This window comes from Lissotriton vulgaris, chromosome 3_1 (assembly GCF_964263255.1).
Source record: "Lissotriton vulgaris chromosome 3_1, aLisVul1.2, whole genome shotgun sequence".
NCBI classification, from domain to species: domain Eukaryota; kingdom Metazoa; phylum Chordata; class Amphibia; order Caudata; family Salamandridae; genus Lissotriton; species Lissotriton vulgaris.
Genome location: NC_141689.1, coordinates 938,678,494 through 938,702,999, shown reverse-complemented (window position 1 = coordinate 938,702,999; position 24,506 = coordinate 938,678,494). Strand labels below are relative to the sequence as shown.

Genomic DNA, 24,506 nt, shown 5'->3' with positions numbered 1-24,506 from the left:
GCGGATCGGAAGGGGGGGGAGGCGGACTCTCTGGGTTCTTCCGGCGAGGAACGAGATGATCCATTCCAAGGCCGCTCCTTGGATTCCGGTGTTGCTGAGGCGCCGTATCAGGGTGCGGTGGCACACGGTGTCGAAGGCTGCTGAGAGGTCCAGGAGGATGAGGGCAGCTGTATCCCCGTTGTCGAGCAGGGACCTGAAGTTGTCAGTAGCTGCGATGAGTGCGGTTTCGGTGCTGTGGTTTGCTCGGAAGCCGGACTGCGAGGGGTCGAGAGATCCGTTAGTCTCGAGGAAGGTGGAGAGTTGTTTGTTGACGGTCTTCTCTATGACTTTGGCAGGAAAAGAGAGGAGCGAGATGGGGTGGAAGTTCTTGAGGTCCGTGGGGTCCGCGGTGGGTTTCTTCAGGAGGGCGCTGAGCTCTGCATGTTTCAAGCTTTCCGGGAAGGTGGCGGATGCGAAGGAGCTGTTGATGATGTCCCGGAGTTGGGGTGCAATGATGGAGTCGGCTTTGTTGAAGATGTGGTGTGGACAGGGGTCGGTTGGGGAGCCGGAGTGGATGGTGTTCATCATGCGGGTGGTGTCTTCGGTGCTGACCGGGGTCCAGGTGCAGAGGGTGGTGGTGGGGGGCGCTGGTTCGGTGGTGGGGTGCGTTGTCTGTTCGCTGAAGCTGTTGTGAATGTCGGCAATCTTGCGGTGAAAGAACGATGCGAGTGAGTCGCAGAGGTCTTGCGAGGGTGTGATGTCGTTGTTGCTGGCGCTGGGGTTGGAAAGGTCTTTAACGATGCTGAAGAGTTCCTTGCTGTTGTGAGTGTTGTTGTCTAGTCGTTCTTTGAATGTTGTCCTTTTGGTGGTGTGGATCAGCTGGTGGTGTTGGCGGGTGGCGTACTTGAGGGCTGTCATGTTTTCTGCTGTCTGGTCGCGGCGCCAGGCTTTCTCGAGGGTGCGGCAGGTTTTCTTGAAGTTTTTGAGGTTGTTGGTGAACCATGAGGTTTTCTTGCTGCTGGGTCTGCTGGTAGAGTTCCTCCGTGGTGCAAGGTCATTGGCGCAGTTGGTGAGCCACTGTGTGAGGTTGCGGGCTGCTTCGTTGGGGTCCGTTGTGTTGTTGGGAGGGTTCTGGCTGAGGGAGGTGGTGAGCTGGTCGGCGGGGATCTTGCTCCAGCTTCTGCGGGGAACCTGTTGCGGGTGGTGGTGGGTCGTGGTTCTCCTGAAGTTGAAGTGGACGCAGCTGTGATCTGTCCAGTGTAGTCCGGTGGAGTGGCTGAAGGAGATGTGCTTGCTGGAGTAGAAGATGGGGTCTAGCGTGTGGTCGGCGTAGTGGGTGGGGGTGTTCACCAGTTGCTTGAGTCCGCGGTTGGCGAGGTTGTCCAGCAGGGTGGCGGTATTGCTGTCATTGTTCTCCAGGTGGAAGTTGAGGTCCCCTAGGAGGATGTAGTCAGAGGAGGTGAGGGCGTGCGGGCTGACAAAGTCTGCGATGGCTTAGCTGAATTGTGTGTGTGGTCCCGGGGGTCTGTAGATGAGAGTGCCTCTGAGGGTGGTCTTGGGGTCGGTGTGTATCTGGAAGTGGGGGTGCTCGGCGGCGGTGAGGGTGTCGTCGGAGTTGGTCGTGATGCGGATGGTGTTTCTGTGGATGATGGTGATGCCTCCTCCGGTTTGGTTGGCGCGATCCCTCTGGGTAATCTTGTAGCCATCCGGGATGGCTATGGAGATGTCGGGGGCTGAGGAGGCGTTCGTCCAGGTTTCTGTGTGGAAGGCGACGTCTGGTGATGTTGTGTCGAGGAGGTTCCAGAGTTCGACGGCGTGCCTGTGGATGGAGCGGGTGTTGAGCAGGATGCACTTGAGGTGATCGTTGCTGGCGCTTGGCTTGGCGGGTGCGGTGCAGGTTCGAAGGCAGGTAAATTTGCAGGCTTAGCAGGTGAACGGTCCGTGGGTGCGTTTCGGGGTGGCTCGGTGGCAGGCGGTGTTCCGGCCGGCATTGAGTGCATGGAGGATGGAGGCATCGTAGGTCCGTCGGGTGGGCTGGCGTCGTCGAGGGCCAGGGGTCCTGGCACTGGGCGCGGTCCAGGCGCGGACAGGAGTAGACGGGCTTGCCTTTGGCGCGCCAGCGGTGCGCCCGCTGCACGCGTCCCCTGCACGATCGCTTTGTGGTCTGCATAGGAGTGTTGATGGGAGGGAGGGTCAGCTGGGTGGTGGGAGCGGGGCGGTGAATGGGGAGCGAGGTGCGTCAGGGGGGGAGGGCCGCAGGGAGGCAGCGGCGGGAAAATTGGCAAAAATCGGCAAGGAGACCAGGGAGCAGGCGGCAGCGGCGTGGGGGCGACCTTACCTGAAGGCAGGGTCAGAGTTATGGTACACAGAGTCCACAGCATGGCAGTCCAACCCACCAGACGTCCCATGCCATGGTAGGTGGAGGGCACGTTTCAGCATGTGGCATGGGGAAACTGTGTCATGGGCCCCTCCTCCTCAGATCCAGCAGGATTATGGGACACGGAGCTCCAAGCACTGTCCACCAGACGTCAAGAATGGAATTCAATCTTAATCCTGAAGCAATGGTATAGGGTACCTAAGCCCCTCTTCCTCCACTGCCATGCTGACACCCCTGTCCCTGGTTCTGCTCTGCAGCTGTAGCTGCTGCTCTGCTCCAGTACTGCCTTGGCTGCTCCCAGTTATGTGTGCCACCCGCAAACACACCCTGAGTGCACAACATGAGACAGCTCAGCAGCAGCGGCGCTTGTGCCACTGACCCACTGCTCAGCCACCAAACTACTCCCTACATATGCCTACACTTCAGACACCCAATATCTACAGCAGTATCATTGATGACATAATTTGAGATGTCTTCAGTAATGTCATTAATTAAGGCATTTTACATGCCATCAGGGATGCCATATGTTAGGTCACCCGTAAAGAGGCCCAAGGCTCCTAGTCTAAAATGTTGACATAATCAAAAAGGTCTCTTATCATTAAGGTAAAGCATATGAATCAAATAAGGGCACGCAAGATAATTGCAGGGAGTGCACTCGGGCTGACGGGTTGACCCAGGGACCCTTACGATTCTTCGTTTTTCTGAGTGCACATTTATTGAACCATTCTATTCCCTTGGCCATGATTAACGAAGCCTAACTAAATCAGCTTAATCATCCTTGCAATTCCTGCAATTCTCTTGTATGCCCTCAGTTGATTCACATGCATTACCTTAATGATGAGATATCGTTTTGAATACTCGAAGATTTTGGACTAGGAGCCCTGGGACTCTTTACGGATGTTGCCTACCTTACGTTTGCACTGCTATAGTTTGCCCTATTATACCTTCACCACTGTCTTGATGAAGACCTCTATACAAGGTTTAAATTCACTTCATGCAACAGTTGTTTCGAAACGTCTTGAATACACAGATCCTTAAGGATGGCTTGTTAGGATTAAGTGACCACCGAGGCTCAGCTATGGATTACTATTTTTGTGCAAAAGATTGGTTTTTCCAACACTGGCTGATTTGAGGCACTTTAGTCATTGTTAAAAAATGTGTAAAATAATTCTGTGACAATCATTATGTTTCCTCTTTTCTGTATCACCTTGCACATGAGCACTTCTATGAACACTCTATACACTCTTTGGAGCAACCGTGATATAAAGTTCTCAAAATATGTATGCATTACAAAAATTTCTTAAAAATATAAATGTAATTTGTTTTGAAAATCCCACATGTGTTCTCTTCCCTTTTTCTCTCTCACCAGGATCATAATACGTGAACCAAGATCGTATTTCTCCTTGTAAGTAATTGTGCGGGGTTCTCGGTCTAGAAATTAACACCTTAAAGACCAAATTCATGGTCTTTAACCCCCGCCGAAATTCCGCTTTAGCCCCAAAATCGGACAGAGCAGACTTGAGAGGGTGAATACTTTCGAGTACCTTGGAGTCATGTTAAACGATAGATTGACCTGTAGTACGCATCAGGAGAAAGCACTCCTTAAACTGACTCAATACTCGGGGGGTATTATGAATCTCCTGGGCAACAACAAATCATCCATTCGGCCCATAGGTCCCCCTATACAGATCTACAAGGTACAGGCAAGGGGGGCTGATCAGACAAGAAAGAACAGTTTTCCCTTACCTACCACATAATTGAAAAATGCAGCTACTACAAAATAGGTGACAAGAACAAGACCATAACTTGCAATATTACAACAAGGTATATATTATTTATTTCATTTTTATAAATATATGCTCCATAAATTTACTTCAAATAACATTGTTTCAAAAAATTCATCAGATATGGTGAAATTTATAATTTTTATACAAACAAAATATTTTTATAAATACAGAAAAAGAGAACACAAGAATATAACAACGAATGCAAGTGAGTCAAACATTTATAACAAATCAAATGACTAAAGACTAACACATGTATGAAACAACCCCTGGAAAAAAGAAAAAAGATAACAACATCCAAACACATTCATAACAATCTCCACATTACCACTCAAACTACACACATTCTCACAACATTTAAAACACGGAAGAAAAATCAAGAGTGAAGGTCTCCAAGGTCAATGGGAGACCCCGCACTTGGTCGACGCGTTTCGGCGGCTCAGGGCCACCTTCTTCAGGACCACTTCCGGTAAAGAAACCCAAATATCCAGGGGGTAAAGAGGAGCGAGGGTTGACACTACTGTTGACGATCTAGTAGTGCAATCCAATTATAAAATATCCTGAAGGTAGTATATCATCTATATTTCAGATAATGATCCCTATATAGGTAGCTGTAGGAGTAAATCGGATGTTCTGAGATTACTGAGATCAGATTAGTCCTTGGCCTTCTATTTATTGAAAAAAACCACCAATAGTTGGGTCCCAGCTGAGGATAAGAATAGAGATAAAGAAGAACTCTATTAGATTAAAATTATGTCCATGAAGTTTTGTTAATTCATATTCTATTCAGAATACTGAGGATGTTGCATCCAAACTATGGCGCGTCCTGATAAGATATAAGCCTCGATTTTAATGTATCCGCATCTGATGTGATCTCCAACGCAAGGGGGGCTGCCATGTATGGGTGTGAACTTTGGGGTCATGCAAGAACACAAGATCTGGTAAAAGAGGAGAACAAATTCATTCGGAGAGTTGTAGGACTTCCCACCAGTACGCCCCTTGTCCCCTTAAGGCTGGACCTAGGGTTGCGGCCACTAGATGAAGATTTGGCTTTTCGTCCTCTGGCTTACTGGCGCAGGTTGTGGGCAACTCCCGAATTGACCAGCTACAGACAGGGATTACAGGAGGTGCTCGCTATGCCCAATGCTGGGAAAATTAAGTGGCTCAAATTCATCAAATCAGAGTTGGAGGGCCTGGGACTCCAGAAGATGTGGTCTGATCCTCTAACCACTTGCCCACTTTTTCCCAAAAAGAAATTAGCTAAGGCATACCACGATAGCAAATTAACGGAACTCCTAAACCACCAAAAACCTGGCTCATTGACTGACTCTTTTTTATGCATTAAGGATACTTACAGCTTTGCTCAAGTTCTAGATAAACTGTATCCTCCCTTGCTTAGGAAATTATATTTGCAGTGGAGGCATGGGTCCCTCCCCCTTCGAGCTCTCACAAGCAAGTGGAGTGAACAATCAGTCAGCTTGTGTCCAGCCTGCAGAATTTCCGATGAGTCTGAACTCCATATACTCTTTTTTTGCCCGGTCTACAGTAAGATTCGTAAGAAATGGATAGTTCCCCTATGCAGAAACTTGGGATTCATAGAGTGTTTGGCTGCCTTCGGAGTCCTGAAATCAAATCTGTCGGACTACATTGTCTTTGCAGTGGCCAAATACTTGGGTGCCATTTGGTTTCTGAGAAGAAAATGCCTCAAGGCTGGCCACTGATCCTAACGTGTGAAAAAAAAAAAAAAAAAAATGTTAAAAACACACAAAAATATGTATGGCTAAAATAATTATTACACAATATCACAGGAAATTAGTTAGAACAAAAGTGGCAAACAATGTAATCAGTCGACGCGCGTTTCGGCGTTGTCAAAACGCCTTCATCAGGAGCCACATACAGTCTGAAAAACATATTTTTTTTAAAAAATACAGTTAGAGACATTTCTTCATAAAAAACTTTTTACCAACAACAAACATAAAAGATAATTCTTTGTGCTTACATATCATGGACAACCCTATATGAAACAGTTACCATATGTAACTGCAATTGATACAAACTATTTCATCATATTTTTGTGTGTTTTTAACATTGTAATGAATATGTTCCTGTATAAACTTTGGAGAATGTATTTTTATTAATAAATTGGTACTTGTTATATTTTAAATTGATTTGTGTGCTTTACATACTGGTCTCCTCCTTAGTTGTGTTATCAAATGTTTCACTTTTTTTCACACTGTTATTTCCCTGCATTACATACCCAGTAATTAAACAGGGGGTCCTTGTTGTTCACATCACTGATCCTAACGTACCATGGACATATATTGTACCAAGAAACTCGACAATGGATGATTTCACAAAGCATATATTCTTACTTTTTTACTAATTTTATGAATGTTATAAATGTCTTTTATGGTGAAAAATGTTACCGAAATAAAGATTTATGAAATGAAATGAAAATGAAATTGTCAGTAAGACCACATTGTTGCATGTCCCGGGAAAGAGTTACAGTTGATTTATTTGAGCCCTTTGGAAATGGATATTATCTCATGATAGACATTAATGAGTATTCACACTTTCCACTAGTAGAGAAGTTATCATCAACACCCCATGACAAGTGCATCGAGCGTATGGATGACATCTTTGTAGCGTGGGGCAGCCCAGCCATTCTCAAATCTGACAATGGACCACCATTCAATACCAGAGAATTCAAAGAGTTTCAAGTCAGACTCAATGTCAAGTATCAGACAAGTACACCTCTGTGGCCCCAAGCCAATGGTGTTGTGGAACGATTCATGGATACCCTCAAAAGGGTAGTTCAACGAGCATCAATGGAGGGAATCAAGTTAAACCAGGCCCTGTGTCAAGCCTTCCGTGTTTGTCATTCAACTCCTCACTCCACAACTGGTGAGAGTCATGCCACCTTGCTATTTGGGAGAGTTATCTGCACCAAACTGTCTTAGTGGACAGTCAACCGATCCCATGAATGTTGATAAGGTTTGTGTCACAGATATTTCTCAAAAGTGCTAAATAAAAACATATACTCATCGACAAGCACAGGAAACAGTCTTCATTGAAGGTGACTGGCTCCTTGTCAAACAGACACAAAAGCTTAAGACAGACACTCTGTTTGCTGTCAATCCTCTGAGGGTGGTGACATTCAAAGGACACATGGTGATGGTGCATTGTCCCGGAAACTGGACTCATCACACTTTAAGTAACTACCTTGAAGTTTGTCAGCCTCTGCAAGCATGTATAAGGCAACCCACCAAACGTCCAGATCAAACATCAGCACCTGTGCTATTGGTGCACAATCAGAGTGCATCTCATCTACCTCACACCACTCGATCTGGCTTACGAGTGCTAACACCTCAACGACTTATTGAAGAACTGTGATGTGACTGTTGTTTCTCCTTTTTATTTAACAAAGGGTGAGATGTAGTGTTGTGAGACTATGTCCACTAGGACCCTTGTGGTTCTGGGCTGACTCAACAGAGGAATTGTGTAATTTGCTGGGAGGTTTTAAGGTGTGGTTAACAGTTATGATGTCCAATGTGGGATCGTATGCTGATAAATAAAGATATCTTTTACAGTACTCCGTGTGTGGCGTATTAATTTGCATACTCCTGGGCTGAGGATGATGCTACACTTTTCATGCCGCTTCTTTTCACCCTTTTTACAGTTATTCCAAAAAAGATCTTCCTCAATGTCAGAGAGACTTTTGCAGACTTTTAGGAACAAGTCAGACCTTGTGTAGTTTTGATGATTCATTCCAAAATGCCCAGGCAATACTTCGCAGTTGATACATACACTTTGAGGTATTTAAAATAACAAGAGCAACCCATACGTCCTTATGAGCTGGGTAAGTACATAAGTACACAACAGTGATCAGTATGAAGACAGCGATTGCCGCAGCCGAGCGACCACGAGAAGCCGGCGATCGAGGAAGCGATCTCAAGCTAAGTGGGTTCATTGAAGCGTTATCAAACGTGAGGAGGTGCCCCGATCCTCCATATGACCAGGCAGTACTAAACACTGTCCGGATACTCCATTGCAGCCTTCACTGTCTTCATACTGATCATTGCTATACTGTATAATAACAGTCTTTATGTCTAAATATGTCACTAAATATTCACTGAAATAGGGTTATGGTCAATACACTTGTGGTCACAACAACATCACTTTAAATGTGAAAAAATAAAAAAAGAAAGAAATCTTTTGATTGTGTATATTTTTTACTTTTGTGCAAAATAAATTTACCTGCTTTAGCTGAAGCCAGGTACACTTCAATGATAAGTCTCTGCGGGCTTGTTTAGGAATACTAGAGTTGTTTGATTAATACCTTGACCTATAGAAAGGTCCCTCATTTCATATCTTATTTCTAGTTTAGTGGTGCAACTATTTAATTGCAAAAGTGTGTATTGGTGATATAAATGAGTTCCTTGTGAACACTGTTGTCTACTTATACACTTTGAGGTAGTCACTGCTTACATAGTTTTTTCAGAGTTTTATCATATTATGATGAAAACCTTCTTAGGGCAGACCTATTTTGGTTTTAGATGAATTCCATTCTCCCGCCCACAAGAGTTTTATATGTTTTAGAATATTTCAATGAGTGTGAAGAAAGGAATGATGGGTGTAAGCGTAGGCACAATGAACGCACTGCAGTGTCTAATATTTTTAGTCCTGCAATTTTCGTCTTCCGATAAGCCCAATATTACTTCTTCTTTTCCTAAAAGTGTACGATTTGTCTGTGAAACTGGAAAAAGACACAGAGACATGGACTTCAAAAAGTCATAGGGGGTTAGGATCAATATATAAGGGGGACTGCATATGCACTTTGACCTCTTTTTACTCTTTTTTCAGATGTAAAAGTACTTGCTTAACAGGAATAAAGAACTAGCCTGGTCAGTTTAGTTCTACACTGTTAAGAAGCACCAATACCCTGCAATTCTCTGAAGCATCTGAATTGAACGTCCGCCCTCATACAACAACATTGTCTTTTGTTTTATCACAAAATATTACTCCCAAAAGAGTTTTTCCCTAATGTTGTTTTTATTCTTTGGTACAGGTGTCTCACAGGATGTCAGGTGTGCCAGAACCTAATCAGGTAAATTATTCAAGATTTTCCTTGATGCTTCCTATAGCCAGAAATATTTATGCCACTGTCGATGTATCATGCAGTCAGTTTCCGTTGCTGAGAATGAGGCTTATTGTATGATAATTACTGGAAAATATTGTATTATTATAGTTAAGGTAAAAAGATTACAACTAAACTCACTGGCTAACCAAAGATAAATTGCAGACTGCTGTAATTGCCTATTTTGTAATTTTAATAAGAGCATTCACATCATTTCACAGCCCTATGATTCGGGTGATGGAAGGCTGACACACCCAATGACAGAGACCTGCTGACTCAACTATCAGTTCCATCATTCATCGACGTTGGTTTTGGCAAAAATGATAGCTTCCCCAAATTAAGATCATAGTCTGTCATATTTTTTGCTTCATCCACATTGAGGAAGACTGAAATGCAGTTGAATTGCTAAGAACCACAGTTTTAGAATTTCCTTATTAATGAAGGTCTAACCAGAGGTAATACTGTTACGCCACTTAGTAGATTAGTATTATTCTGCTGTAAGCAACACTTGCATCATCATTGTTTTACTTACTGATTACCTACGGCTCGCTCAAAAAGACTACTATGCAGCCATTAGGGATGCAAAAGGTAATTATTATGCTGGGCGCATTAACAAGGCCGACAACAACAGCAGAGAGATCTTTGCGATTGTTAAAAGCTTTGTGTCCCCTGTTGCGGAAGCTATGCCCCTCCCGTCCTCTGCGCAATGGTGCGAGGAGCTGTCCACTTTTTTTATAACTAAAATAGCGAAGATTCAGCAGGGCCTTTTAGAGGCACTTCCTGCCGACTGCTCTGTAGCTGGCCCCTGTTCACCCTCTCCCGCATCCTCTGGACACCAACTTACCACCTTCGCACAAGTGGCGGAGGATGATGTTCTCCATCTTCTCCAGTCCCTAAAATCGGGCTCTCCTGCCGACCCGTGCCCTGCCCGAGTGCTCTCGGAGGTGGCGGTTACAGTCTGTAGTGAGATCACGCAGATGGTGAACCTCTCTCTGGCCGCAGGCGTGGTTCCCCAGGTTTGGAAACACGCCAAACTCCTTCCACTCTTGAAGAAACCAGGACTGGACGTGTCGGTTCCGGGCAACTACCGACCCATATCCCTTCTACCTGCTCTCACGAAAATCTGTGAGAAGGTAGTTCTTCAACAAGTGGAGAGTTTTGTCGAAACATCTAATGCCCTCCACCCTGCCCAATCGGGCTTTAGGGCTGCTTATAGCACCGAGACGGCCCTGGTGGAGATGACCGAGGCAATTCGGGAGTGTCTAGACGGAGGTGGCAGAGCGGTCCTAATTTTATTGGACCTCTCTGCCGCTTTCGATACTGTCCCCTATGACCTCCTTCTCGGTCGGCTGTCCGCCATAGGTATTGGGGGAGTGGTGCTGGAATGGCTGTCCTCTTTTTTATCTGATAGGACCCAGCAGGTCTGGATGCCCCCGCATGCCTCCGAGCAAAAGCCTTTGCTCACTGGGGTCCCGCAGGGGTCCACACTTAGCCCCTTACTGTTCAATGTGTACATTACACCTTTGGTATACCTAGCTGAACAGTTTGGGGCTAAAATCCTAGGGTATGCTGATGACACCCAATTGTTGTTTACCTGGCCAGATGATAATCTGGACACGTCTACAGTCCATCTGTGTCTGTCCTCGGTATTTCGCTGGCTAACACAGGCCCAGCTGAAGTGCAATGAGGACAAGTCCGAAGTGCTTTTTTATGGCTCCTTCCCCCCCTCATTTAAGAGCACACTCTGGCCTTCTAACATTCCCTGCCCAAAAGAGATGGGGAGACCAGCGAAAAATCTGGGCATTTGGTTCACGGAGGATCTCAGATTTGAGCATCACATTAAAAAACTTACAGGCACCTGTTTTGCCACTCTGAAAATGCTCCGCAAGTTTTTCCCCTTGCTCCCTAGGGAGGCCAGAGAGTCGGTTGCCAGAGCACTCATACTGGCTCGCCTCGATTACGCGAATGCACTGTTCAGTGGCATTCCGGCATACCTGGTCAAACGCCTCCAAATTATTCAGAATGCGGCTGTACGCCTGCTATTTAACATCCCCAGGTGGAAGAGCGTTCGCACTGAGCTGCGCTCGCTTCACTGGCTTCCCGTAGCGCAACGCATTCTGTTCAAATCTTTGGTGTTGGCGTTCCGTGCAACTCATGACCAGGGCCCCTCGTACTTGAGAAGGAGATTCACAAGGTACATCCCGGCACGCACCCTGAGATCCGCCTCTCTGTTTAAACTGTCCCTTCCCCGTTTTAAACGTGCCAGACTGGGCGGCCAGTCGCTGTCTGTTGTGGTGGCCCGGGCCTGGAATGCCCTCCCTCTCCATCTACGCTCCACGCCGACAGTGGCTGCTTTCAAAAAACACCTGAAAACTCACCTATTCAAGAGTGCAGTCTAGGAGGATCCCCCGATGTCTTGTTCTCTGCCTTCTGTCTTTTTCCTCGCGCCAGGATACTCACCAGTAACAGAGCGCGTTACAAAACGGTTTATACTATACTATTAGCATCTCTCCTTGTTCTTGTGTCTGTATGTCAGAGGCAGGTATGTGTGCTGCTGGGTAGAACATTTGTGTGCCAACTAGAGCTAAATCACCTGTGATGTCATCATTGGAATAGTGAGATGAAAGTCACTTGGAGGTGAGAATTGAGAAGAAAGGGGTTGAAGGTCAGGAGATTCAGTTTGATGCAGGTAATCCTGGTAGGAGCCTTCGTACAAGTAGCCCATTTAGCCCTTGTCGTACCTTTATACTTTCAAAGATGTCTGGGGTTCTCTCAGGCTCTCTTAGGTCTACCCTAAAAGCGATTTTATGGTCAAGTACTCTAGTTTTCTTTTAGGGGTCCTGTGAAAGTTGTTTTATTGCACTCACTACATGTAGTGATCCTATTTCTAAACTCCCCCAATATTTTCATATAATGGGAAAAAGGACATGAGTAGATTGAGAGACCTCTTTGTTGGGTCCTGGGACTATAAGTGGTTATGATGGACAGTCTCCATGTTGGATACTGGTATTTACCAGTGGTGTTTCAGGACTCAAGTGTATATTTATACCTTTGGATAACAGGGTTGTTCATTTTTTAAATGTGCCTCTCAAAAGTGGCAAATGTAAGCAGCCAAGGCTTACTTCAGGGTGGAGTAAAGGTTTTGGAACTCAAATACATTATAAATATAATCACACTTTTTAGGTTTAATGTCCAGTCAAGTTATATTTTCTGAGAGAGCTTAATTTAGAAGAGAGAGTTACAGAATAAAATCCAAAAATGTGCTGTGTCACACAATCACCCCCCCCCCCCCCCCTTCACCTGCTAATGTCTTATGATGTCTCCATGTTAGCGAAATGTCCTGCTCATGCACCGGATTTCTTGCAAAGTGATAAAATAAAGCTGGACAGCCGGTGTATCACCTCATACAAACCACTGCACAGGATTAATAGAATTTACTGTTGTACATGCTGGAGCTCAATCGTGGACTCTGGTTCAGTAAGGCAGCTTCCACAGCCTGCACAAACTGAACAAATGATTTGAGTGTGCAGCAATCAAAGAGAATGCCCAGACTCTGCTGCTTGTCTCTGTTTATATGGTGATTCAGCCAATAAATAAGGCTTGGTGGCAAATAATAACAAGTAAAGACTTATGTATACACAATAACCTTCTCAGCTAGCAGCTGTTGCCGCTGCAGGCCCAATGATTCAAGCCCACTGTCAGTCCTGGAGCACTACACCTTCTTACAACAAACATTAATTGAATTTCTCCCCACTCCTGCGGTGCCCCCCATAAGTACCCTAAATAGAGCGCCTACAGCACCTTTAGCATTCAGCAATGTGAATGCAAAGTACAAATTAGGAACATAGAGATATTACTCATAAGAACTTTCTCAACTTAATAGGTTTGTATCCAATTTACCAATGGGTATGAAATTATATTCCTTAGAGCCGATTCACAAAGGTAAATATACATGAGTAGACTTACTCATGTATAGATCAACTCCTGGACCTGGTTATAAATTGCCCCTTTTCTGCTAATAACTGTTTCTGAGTGGATATTTGCACCTATATATCGACTTGAGTCTCCTCGTCCTCTAATGAGGGGTGAAACCTCTTTCAATCAATTTTACAACCTTAAAGTTAGTCTGTGTGTGTCTCTGTGTGGCTCTGTGTGGAGATCTCTGCCACTGCGGAGGAGATCTCAGTTAAGGTAAATATAGGGTAGATTTGTAAAGTTAATATTGCCCAAAAAGACGTCTCTGTTGATTTTGTTTTTTCCCTCTCTTTATAATTTATATAAGTATGCTAAATCAGCTTCTTTAAAGAAAAATCATTTCTTTGTGGTAAATAGATTGTATTATACCCCTAAAAAAATTGCTAGATTTGCTTTAACATCAGCTCCTAAAGAACTTTTTGGAGAAATGTGGGGAGGGCGTTGGAGGAAGTTCTTAAAGTTAGGATTCATCTTAATCTGACATTAGTTATATTTGGTATCGAGAATAATCCTATATACCAATTATCTAATACGTTGACTGGCTTATTCCTGTGTTTGATATTAGTAGCCCGTAGAGAGATCTGCAGGCTGTGGAAAGATCCTGAGCCACCGCGATATAAGACCTGGTGAAGAGCAGTATTGTGTATGGCGAGATTGGACCAAGAGGAGGGGAACATCTGGGGGCCATTAATCACTTGGGGCACTGAAATGAGGTTAGTCTAAGTGTACTTGGTCCAATGATTACACCAAGCCTCGCACAAATGAAGCTGGCCTGGTCGGCCTAAAAGGCGAATGCAAGAGCATAGACCCAGGGTGCCCAGTTTGGAAGGTGGACTTTCCTATGCAAATTTGCAGATGCTTAAGGTGAAATAAGGACAAAATAAAATACAAATATTGCCCAAAAAGTATTAAGATAAAAAGTTACAACATATTGCGTCATCAAATTAAATTTGTAGTCAATATAAAAATAATTGAGCATATAATTATTTAATTTATAAATATTAGACCTGGCATCCTTGGCATGGTATTACTCTAAGTTCTTTGTCTTCAACCCCTGTTTTTGCTAAATTCTTTTTTTTATGCATTAGGACTCTGTGATCTAAACCCCCACCAACCAGTGGTAAACTGCTTGTGCTCTCTTCCTTAAACATATTTCTAAATTAGTTTGGGATTTTTTGTGTTGTGATATTTCTAAATGGGTTTGGAATTGTTTGTGTTGTGTTTTCACTCTGTTACTGTTTGAGTCTTGCATGAACACTTTACACATTGCCTCTAATTTAAGCCTGACTGCTTTTGTGCCACGCTACCAGAGGGTTAAGCACAGGTATAATTAGTGACTTTTGTGGTTCACCCTGACAAGGATTGTGTTTATTATTTTAGTGGGGCTTCCACCACTCGCAACATATAGCCCAGTTTCATGCAATAAATATGTATTTTTAAACAAAAAGTTAAAAATAAAATCACCTATCCTCTATAGCATTCATATTTGACTTGTAATACACTTGGTTAAAAGTAGTTTTTTTTTTTAAAGTTTCAAGTTAAGTTGAAAAGTTTACATAACTTTTTTAAATTACAGGTATTATCAACTTAATAAAAAACTAAAACTGATCAATAATTAAATTACATTTTACATCAAGAAAACTAAATGTATATACGTAATTTAAATCAATTCCAGTGGGATGTTAGTTTAAGTTTAATTTGCTACCTCCATTGTTTTCTTTGGAAGTGTGTTGCAATACCAGTGTTTGGTCATCCTTGGTGCTAGCTTGACTGACACCAAGACTTGGCAATGTACATTTAAGTCTCTTTCGACACTTCTAATACATTTGGAAGTGTATTCAGTGCATTGCAGTGGTTTCACTCGTTTGTTGGTGTTTAATGTATATTAAAATGCGCATCACTAAGCCCCTCCATAAATTTCTCTGAACCCCGCTCTTTTAGTAGTAATTACTCTCTTTGTCCTTTCCACATTTACTGCTAAATCTTCTACCTTCTTCACATATGTGTACAGAGATCTCCATTACCTGGGAGGAGACCTCTTTACATAAACGGACAAAGCAAAGGCAGAGTTATCCACCCGTAGGTTTGAGAATTACATTTTGGAGTATGTTCAGTATTATGACTGAAATACTACTTCCACATTAATTTTGTGAATCAGGCTGATTTCCTGTGATTGGTTTTACATATATTTGGAATACAGAATGGCAGACAGTTTAACATTTCCTATCGGACCTAAAGATCCGAATTAATAGAGGAAGAATGTCGCTTGATAACCCCATTGTCAGATTCGTACCTAGCCTGGAAAAGATAATTCCTTAATGCAAGTTAAAGGAGCGTAGGTGAAGAATATTGCAAGGGGAGAATCAGAGGATAGATGTAGTGGGAAAACCTTCCAATCGAGAACTCAAACTATATGAAACAGATGATGAAAGTCTACAAGTAAAGGGAATTAATGGGAGATCGATAGGGAGATCGATGGAGGAAGGCGGAGAAAGAAAAAGGAAACAGCTCAGACACAGCGTCAGATGTCCCAGATGACACAGACCAACACAACAAAGATGACCCACATGCACCATATCAGATTTCAAACAAATCACATGAACCAAGCTAAACTATCTTACCCAAGGGCAGTTCTTGAGAATCCAAATTCTCCATTCCTGCTTATGAAAGTATGGGATGATGTGACTAAGTAAATTAGGTGGATACATAGTGACATGCTTGCATATATTTACAACTGATTTTATGTACCATCTTTCTGTTTAGGTTTACCATAAAAAGCCTAATGGTCCTAAAAAGAAACAAAAAAAAAACCAAATGACCCCACAAAAAATAAAAGCCCAAATTTCAGTCTGAACCGTAAGAAGGAATTTTATTAGCTGAATGGTCAACTTTTTCCATATGTTTCAGTTTTACAAACCCATTTCCTTTTATCCTAAAACCCCACTGAATGATCAGTAGTATTTCCACAATGCTATGTAACATGAGGCTGTGCACAGTTGATACTAATCTTGAATTTATATCACTTGCGTGCCTTCAATTGTGCAGAAAGCTTTTAATGATTCAAAGAGACAATTATTGCATTGCTGACAGTTTGTAAAAACACCAGAACAAAGATGGCATTCTGTCTTAAGGCATGAGAAATATGTGTATAACTTAAAATTTGTCCACAAACCAGAAAAAGAGTACACATTTGAAGTACTTCCGCAGTTCTTTCTCTTAAGGGTAGGCATTGGGAGAGGAGTACATAAGCTGTTTTGCTCAGTGGGCCTATCACTTATTTACATACCAACATATCCCACTTTCAAAAACTCAGGAGCCAGATATTTGTGGCAGCATGACTCTAGTTTGTGCAGTTGCACAACTGAACTGCCCTATTCTTCTCTTAAGAAGAGAGCTGCCCGCAAGCTTTTTGCAGCACACGCACTTTAGAATAAGTACATTACACCATGCACCAGGTATTTTGATATGTATCAAGACCCATCTTGGGATTAGTTTAAGGGTGCCTCTGCGTGGACTCCAAGAGATAGGACTTGTGCCAATTTCTGTGTGAACAAAGCAAACACAAGGAGATGATGAAGGGAGCGCTTAAACTTTTCAGACACTCACCCCCAGTCACAGATCTAGGTTGAATCCATCATCCTTTTTTAGCTCACTTCGCCACCACAGTTCAGACACAGCAGTATGCAAATCAGTCTTAACCCTGTGCCTCATGGGAACAGTCCAGCCCAAGCTGCCAAGCCATGTCTTCCCTAGACCGGAAACAAGCATCCTGGGACCGGTTTCGGGCTAACAGCCCTCATCAGGCAGGATAGCTTGAATCCAGTGGCAAAGTGAGCAAGGGAACCACGATTGATGCCAACTTAGGGCGACAAAGCAAACACGAGGAGATGGTGGACGGAGTGCTGAAACTTTTCAGACACTCACCCCAGTCACAGATATTAGTTGAATCCATCATTGTCTTTAGCTCACTTCTCCACCCTAGTTCAGATACAGCTATATGCAAATCAGTCATGACCCAATGCCTCATGGGAACATTCCAGCCTGAACTGCCAAGCCAGGATGCTTGTTTCTGGTCCAGGGAGGACCTGGCTTGGCAGTTAGGTCTGGACTGTTCCCATGAGGTACAGGATCAAGACTGATTTGCATATGGCTGGGTCCAAACTGGGGTGGCGTAGTGGGCAAAAGAACAACGAATTTAACCCAGATCTCTTGAGTGGGGGAGAATGTTTGAATCATTCAGCATTCCAGCCATCCTTTGTTGCAGTTACACTTTCCGCCCTATTTGGGATGGGTATGCCCAGACATGTGTCCCTTGCTCACTGTGCCACTGGATTCAAGCTAGCCTTGCTGATGAAGGGTGACATACCCCAAAACTGGTCCCAGGATGCATGTTTCCGGTCCAGCAAGGACCTGGCTTGGCAGTTTGGTATGGACCGTTCCTATGAGGCACGTTGTCAACACTGATTTTCATATGGCAGATTCCAAACTGGGGTGGTGTAGTGGGCAAAAGAACAATGGATTTAACCCATATCTCTTGACTGGGGAAGAATGTTTGAATCATTAAGCATTCCGTCTATCATTTGTTCCAGTTACAAATGTCTGTGTGAAGGCATTCTTACATCTGCCAGTACGGGAAGTCTGACGTAGGCACCAAGTCTACATCATCTCCTGGGTTGACCTTAATTGCTGCATTTTCCAGGACTTGTTTACACATGCCTTGTTATGCTACAGTCAGCCTATTACAAAGTTGTACAGGCAAATGCCTTTTTCTGAATGGTTGAGGCCGAGCCACATGCACATTAAGCAAATCCCACTTTCCCTTTCATGGATTCTAACTGGTCAACAGACATTTTGCAAATATATTTAACAGCTTTTATATCAACAAATTGCCACAAATGTGCAAGAACAGTTGCAAAAGCCCATTGTACTCTTGGGCAGTTATTGTAATCTGTCTACAGAAAGCTAGTTCAGCAGCTTCAGTGAAGTCATATCTACAGTGTACCTTAATTACCAGAAAATCTAGAAATGGAAGTGCTGAAGTCCTTTATGGGTTTACATGGTGCGCTGACTGTAACAGCTGGGTGATTTGCTATCTGGTGCATACAGACTCTCGTTCCAAGGCAACGGAGGAAGCAGATAATAGAAACAGCACGTGGCCAAGAAAAAGCTTATTAGAGAAAGGCTGTGAATCAGTTTTCCTGTACGCAGTGGCTGAAAAAAACCAGACCAAACAAACCTGATGGAGTAGTTCTGCATGTCGTGCCCACCAGACATAGCATGGCTGTCAGTGGTGATGGACCTCTTTGGAAAACTGCTTTCTGAAACACACATACTTCTCATAATGGATGAGTACTGTTGATTGTACTTGATGCCCATGTTCTAACAGCCGAGGGACATGTTATTATTTGATGGAGTATATTCTGTCAGCTGTTATTTTCTGATGGATTACATTCTGTCAACACAGGCACTCTGTTAAGGTTGGTAATGGACTACAGTTCAAGAGCAATGATTTGTTTTTCTCATTCAGTACAGTCCATGTGTTTTACTCACAGGAAGTGATCTTCTGCCTGTTAAAGCCACGAGCCAATGGAATGGGCAAACTCAATTGGGAGCAGTCTTGCATGAATGTTGAAAATCTCTGCATAATCCCATAACTTAATGCTCTCTGAATCTTTATGGGGTAGTAGCCGTCCAAGTTTGTAATAGTTTCTTCATCGTATTCTCCCAAAGCCTCCGTTCCATTAATCTCACATTGCCATTATCTTAGGGGACAAGTATTTGCAACAGTATTACGTCATGTATGCTATGGCCAAGGCTCCAGTGACATAAAATGCTAAATCCAGTGTTTCCAGCAGAATCCACAGCTCTCTTTTCAGATTCCTCCAAAGAGCCTGAATTTAAGAAAGGAAACCATTTTTTGAAAACAATTGAAGGTGCCTTTGTAGATTTTGAAAATGGAAATGAACATTCTAGGTAAGAACTTTTTAATTTTTGCTGCTTCATCATTCAACCCAGCTATGTATATGTTAATATTTGATACTAATAGTATCTATCTACTTGGCTGAATAAGATGATCTTTACATACATGGTACACTTCTATATCTAAAGGTAACCACACTTGTTTTGTTTGCTTGGAGTTGAATCCCCGAGTTACAATGTCAACAAACAACAAGCTTATAGGTTAAATGCTTGAGTTAATCTCAGCTGCTGTTGATTGCTGGGACCACATTCCAGATCATGATTTTTAACCAATAGGCCACAGTAGACAGAGGCCCGCCTATGCAAATCAGAACTCACCGAGCTTGTCATGGGAACAGCCCATCCCGAAATGCCAGGCTAGGCCCACTTTAGAAGACAACACCAGGCTTGGGCTATTTGGGCAATGCCAGCTGGGTGCAGCTTGATTTCTATGACACACTGAGAACAGGACCCATGTCTGGGCTCCCCTGTCCCATTTAGTCAACTGCAACAAACAACAAGGTGATGGATGGAATGTTCATCACCACCCCCTTTTCTGAATGATTTAATCTTAGGCACTGGTGATCACTTGGGGGCCCTCATTTTCCAGCCACGAGGCAGTACTACTTATATATTTCTATTTAATACATCAACAGAATGGGATGCGTTTTAGCTTGGTGACCATGGGGAATAAGACATTAGCCGAAATATATCCTATTCTGTTGCTTCATTAAATAAATACATAACTTGAAATAGCACTCTGTGTGTGGTCTTTCTTTTTGGGGAAGGTGGAAGCGTTGCTATAATATATATATATATATATATATATATATATATATATATATATATATATATATATATATATATATATATATATATATATATATATATATATATATATAAAGGAATCCCAGCCTGTCGATGAGTGACAGGCAGCAGCAGGGTGCAGACCTCGCAGCGCCACAACAGACAGCCGGAAGTAAAGCTCACAGATAATCCAGACTCAAGTGAGTAGCAGGTTCAAAGCGTTTATTGAAAGGTAACGCGTTTCACTCCACTGGGGAGCTATATATTCACTGAAAAAACCATAGGTTTCAGACATGTTATAGTTAGAAACTAGCATTTAAAAAACCTTAGAAATTCACTAAAAAACCACAGGTTTTAGAGGTGTTATAGTTAGCTGGACATTTCACTCGTATAAAACCATTGAAATTCCTCCGTTATAGTTAGTTGTACCAAGTATAACTTGCGCGCCCGCAATCCACTGCTGATGATGTCACATATTACATCATTTGTGACATGGTCAGTGACATCACTGATGACATCACTGATGATATCTAAAATGACATCCCTGATGACATCATCCAGTGAATGTGGTTTGGTTGGATATTTAAATAAGTATTATATATACATATAGCAATCTGCATTGAAGACTGAGTGGATGTATAAGTGTCTGAATGGAGGATTTAGTAGCAATGTGATTGACTGTCCAAGTGACTAATTTAAAGTGTCTCACTAAATATATGGGATAGTGATTAAACTGTGTGAATACCTGTATCACTCTATCTCTTGTTGTGTAAACTACTACATACGTTGGTTACTAGCTATGTGAAAGTCTATATTAGTTCTTAATTAGTTAAGTGATTATTTGTATGGGATAGTGAATGTGTGTGTGGTTGGCTAGGAGGTGTGTGACTGTCCAAAGATGTGTAAATAGTTGATTTAGTAGGTATATGAGGTTTAGACTGTATGTGGAAACAGTTGTTTGGGTGAGTGAATCTCTTTATGGGTGTGGTGATGAGTAAATATATTTCTCAATGATACATGTCCAACAAACTAGAAATATAAAAGGCAGTGTATGTGACAGTCGTTGTATATAAATAAGTATACATAAGACTCAGTGATTGTATGAATGACTGTATCGAAAACTGTATACTTGTAATAGTGATTTTATAACACACTAAGTATGAGTTACTATCTATATGAATAAATAAAGTGGTGTTTGTATACGTGTGTACCTTAGTACATGTAAGTATGATCAATTGTTTGCATAAGTGAGTAGGATGACTGCATAAGTGAATAGGATGGGTGCTGGTGTGTAATGTCGATGTAGGTGTATAAGTATATTTAATAGTGTTCTATTGATCTTTGTTAGCATGTATGAGTGAATCTATAGGTAAGTGTTTAGATGTGTGTGTAGATGTAGGAATCACTGAGTGGGTTTTTAGAAACTGGTATTGGTGTGTCAATGGTTTCAAATATGGCACTCCATATTTTATAATGAGTGTTGAACGTTTATACTAGTGTACGATAAGATGTATCAGATTGTCACATGGCTGATGTCATCATTCTTTTTTTTTTTTTGTCCTCATATATGCCACCAGAAAGTATCAACTCTAGATGGGATTTCTCTCAGGGCCACTGACACCAATCGATTTTTGATTCCGCCCCTGGATTGAGTGCTAGGCCTACAGAGGTAGGTTGTCTCCTTGTCCAACTCCCATTACCGTTCCGTTGTACCTTGCCCCTTGGGAGGACCGGACCACAAACCTCTGGCATAATCATTGGACTCATTATTTATCATACCATACTTTCAAAGCGGACCATACCTTAGTAGCGCTCTCTCCGTTACATAACATATCAAACTGACTGATAGCCATGATGTTTCTTAGGCAATCAGTGAATCTCGGGGGGGGGGCTCAGATTTCCACTCTCTGCATATCTCCCTCCTTGCAATGACAATAACATAGAATAGAAACTGTGTGGCACTGTCTCTGATGTTGTACCAATGTGGGAGGCCTAAGAGAATCAATCTTGAACTGCAAGTAACTGGTACTAATAATACCTCCTCTAAAAACCCACACACATGCCGTCAGTAACTAATGCTTTCTGGGCAGTCCACAAACATATGTATATCGTCAGCTATAGGGAATTTACATCTCTGGCAGTAATATGAATGCACTGAGATCTTTGATAGTTTCGCGGGAGTCCAATATACTCTATATACAGTGAATAGGTGGTTCCTTCTGAGGTTAGCAGGTTTTATGATCGTCTGTGAGATTGTAAATGAGTCTATCCAAACCTTCATCATCTCATCGGTATTATCAAGTAAGAGGTTATCCCAGAGCTTCGTAATTTCAGACTCTATACTATCCTTTGCACCCACTAAAGAGTTATACCAGAGTGAGATCTCCCCTTTCCATCCTCTCCCTCTATTAACTAAGTCTAGGATCTGGATCTCATCCTCATTCCCCCAACCCTGCCTCCCCCACCAAGAGGACAAAGGATAGTATTTAAATCTTGTGAGGCACCCCCCGTTAGATTAGATAGAGATTCCCAGTCCATTAATTGAGAATTATTGCAGAGGTCACCCCATTTCACAAAACCCGCCTCCCTCAGAGGGAGAGCCAGTCGATCTAATAGACATTCAGGGGTGCCCGGGGAATCCCATATTCGGGCTTGGACATTATAATATGGGATCCCCAGAATCTTGCATATAGACTGCCAGTTCTTAAGTGCCGCCTGTAATAGCTTCAAGCGGACCTTTTTGTAGTATTTTTGATCCCCAAATTTGTAGAGGAAGAATTCTAGGCCTTGTGGCTGGTCAGATAAAATTCCTCGAAAGAGACGGCCATGAGAGGAGGAGTCCAGGTTGTTTGCAAGGAGTCTAAAATTTTTAAACTGAAAAGCATAACAATAAAAGAGCAAATCGGGGAGAGCCAGCCCCCCCACCTTTAACCCCCTTCTTAATTTCTTCCACGCAATCCTCGGGGATTTGGTGGCCCAAATAAAAGACCCAATCTTCCCCTGAAGACTACCAATATCTTTGTGATTAAAGATCAGGGGAATATTGTTAAATAAGAAGGTGATTTTGGGGAGGATGATCATTTTGATCAAGTTAACTCTACCATAAATATTCAATGGTAGACTGCCCCATCTAATCAACAGCTTACTTATCTCCTTTACCACTATCTGCCAACTGGTTTTTGGAACGTCCGCTAGTTTCTGAGTGAGGTATATGCCCAGGTATCTAATTTTTTGTTTAGCACCGGTTGTCGGGATATTCCAGCTTATTATATCAGTTTTTTCCTTTGTTTATTTTATATCCTGACACTGTGCCAAATTCTTCTGCTAGCTTAAATAATCTGGGAATAGCCTCTGCAGGATTGGCTGTGTAGAGTAGAAGATTATCACATATAATGCAGTCTTTAACTCTAATTCTCCCAATTTAAATGGAATAATTACCGGATCTAGTGTCAAAGAGCAAACAAGGGGCTCAATATATATATCGAAAAGAAGCGAGGACAAAGGGCAGCCCTGCCTCGTGCCTCTGGAGAAATTAAACCAGTTGGTCAGGAAGCCATTAATCAAAACCTTGGCATGAGGGCTCCTATATAGTGATTTTACTCCCTCAGTAAAGGAAGATGGGAATCCAAACTTTGCCATGGTGTCCCATAGAAAGACCCAGTTGACCTGATCGAATGCTTTTGCAGCATCAATCGCTACAATGGTGAGCGGCAGTCCTTTCTCCTCAGCTACGTCTATTGCTCCAATCACCTGAAATGTGAGCTCGTTTAGCTGACGGCCAGGTATGAATCCCCTCTGGTCTGAGTGAATTGTGGTCTTGATCACTTTAGCCAGTCTAGTTGCTAATATTCCAGAGAATATCTTTAGATCTGAATTAAGGAGGGAGATAGGTCTGTATGATTCAATCTTTTAAGGGTCTTTATTTGATTTTACTATCAAGGCAATGGTGGCTTCTGACCATGAGGGTGGAATGTCACCTCCATGTCGAAAGATTCTATTAAAGAGTGACAATAATACAGGTAGAATTTCCTCAAGATTATCTTTATAGACCTCCGTCGGTAACCCGTCTGGGCCTGCAGCCTTGCTTCTACTCATCTTGTTCACCTGTGCTCTTATCTCCCCCTCGGTGATATCACTGGCTAAAATAATCTTATCAGACTCACTCAGTTGGGGCAATTCCCTCGAGTTCCACCACTGCTCCAACTCTTCAACTCCCGAACAGTTATTTTCTTGATATAGTTCCATCATAAAACCTCTTGCTTCTTCCCTGATGTGCTCATCTTCCGTTAGCACCACCCCCGTGTCTCGCTGGATTAAGGAGTTGATGATAATCCTTCTCCTCTCAATTCTTACTTTCCAGGCGAGAAGAGCGCCACACTTTTCTCCATACTCAAAGTTCTTAAGCTTACTAATCTCCCATCTATCCTTGATTGATTTTTCAGCTCTAGCTTTAAATCGTGACTGTAATTCTAAAAGTTCCTTTTCTAAT

At 42.9% G+C, this 24,506-nt stretch overlaps 1 protein-coding gene across 1 annotated transcript in view; it reads left to right on the top strand.

Annotated features, from left to right (window-relative positions):
- Positions 1 to 24,506, top strand: part of TRPM6 (transient receptor potential cation channel subfamily M member 6) — a 720,746-nt gene that overhangs the window by 117,760 nt on the left and 578,480 nt on the right. Inside the window, exon 3 of the mRNA XM_086961279.1 lies at positions 9,209 to 9,247. Within this exon, the coding sequence (XP_086817405.1) occupies positions 9,209 to 9,247 (39 nt within the window). The remainder of the gene's footprint in view (positions 1 to 9,208; positions 9,248 to 24,506) is intronic.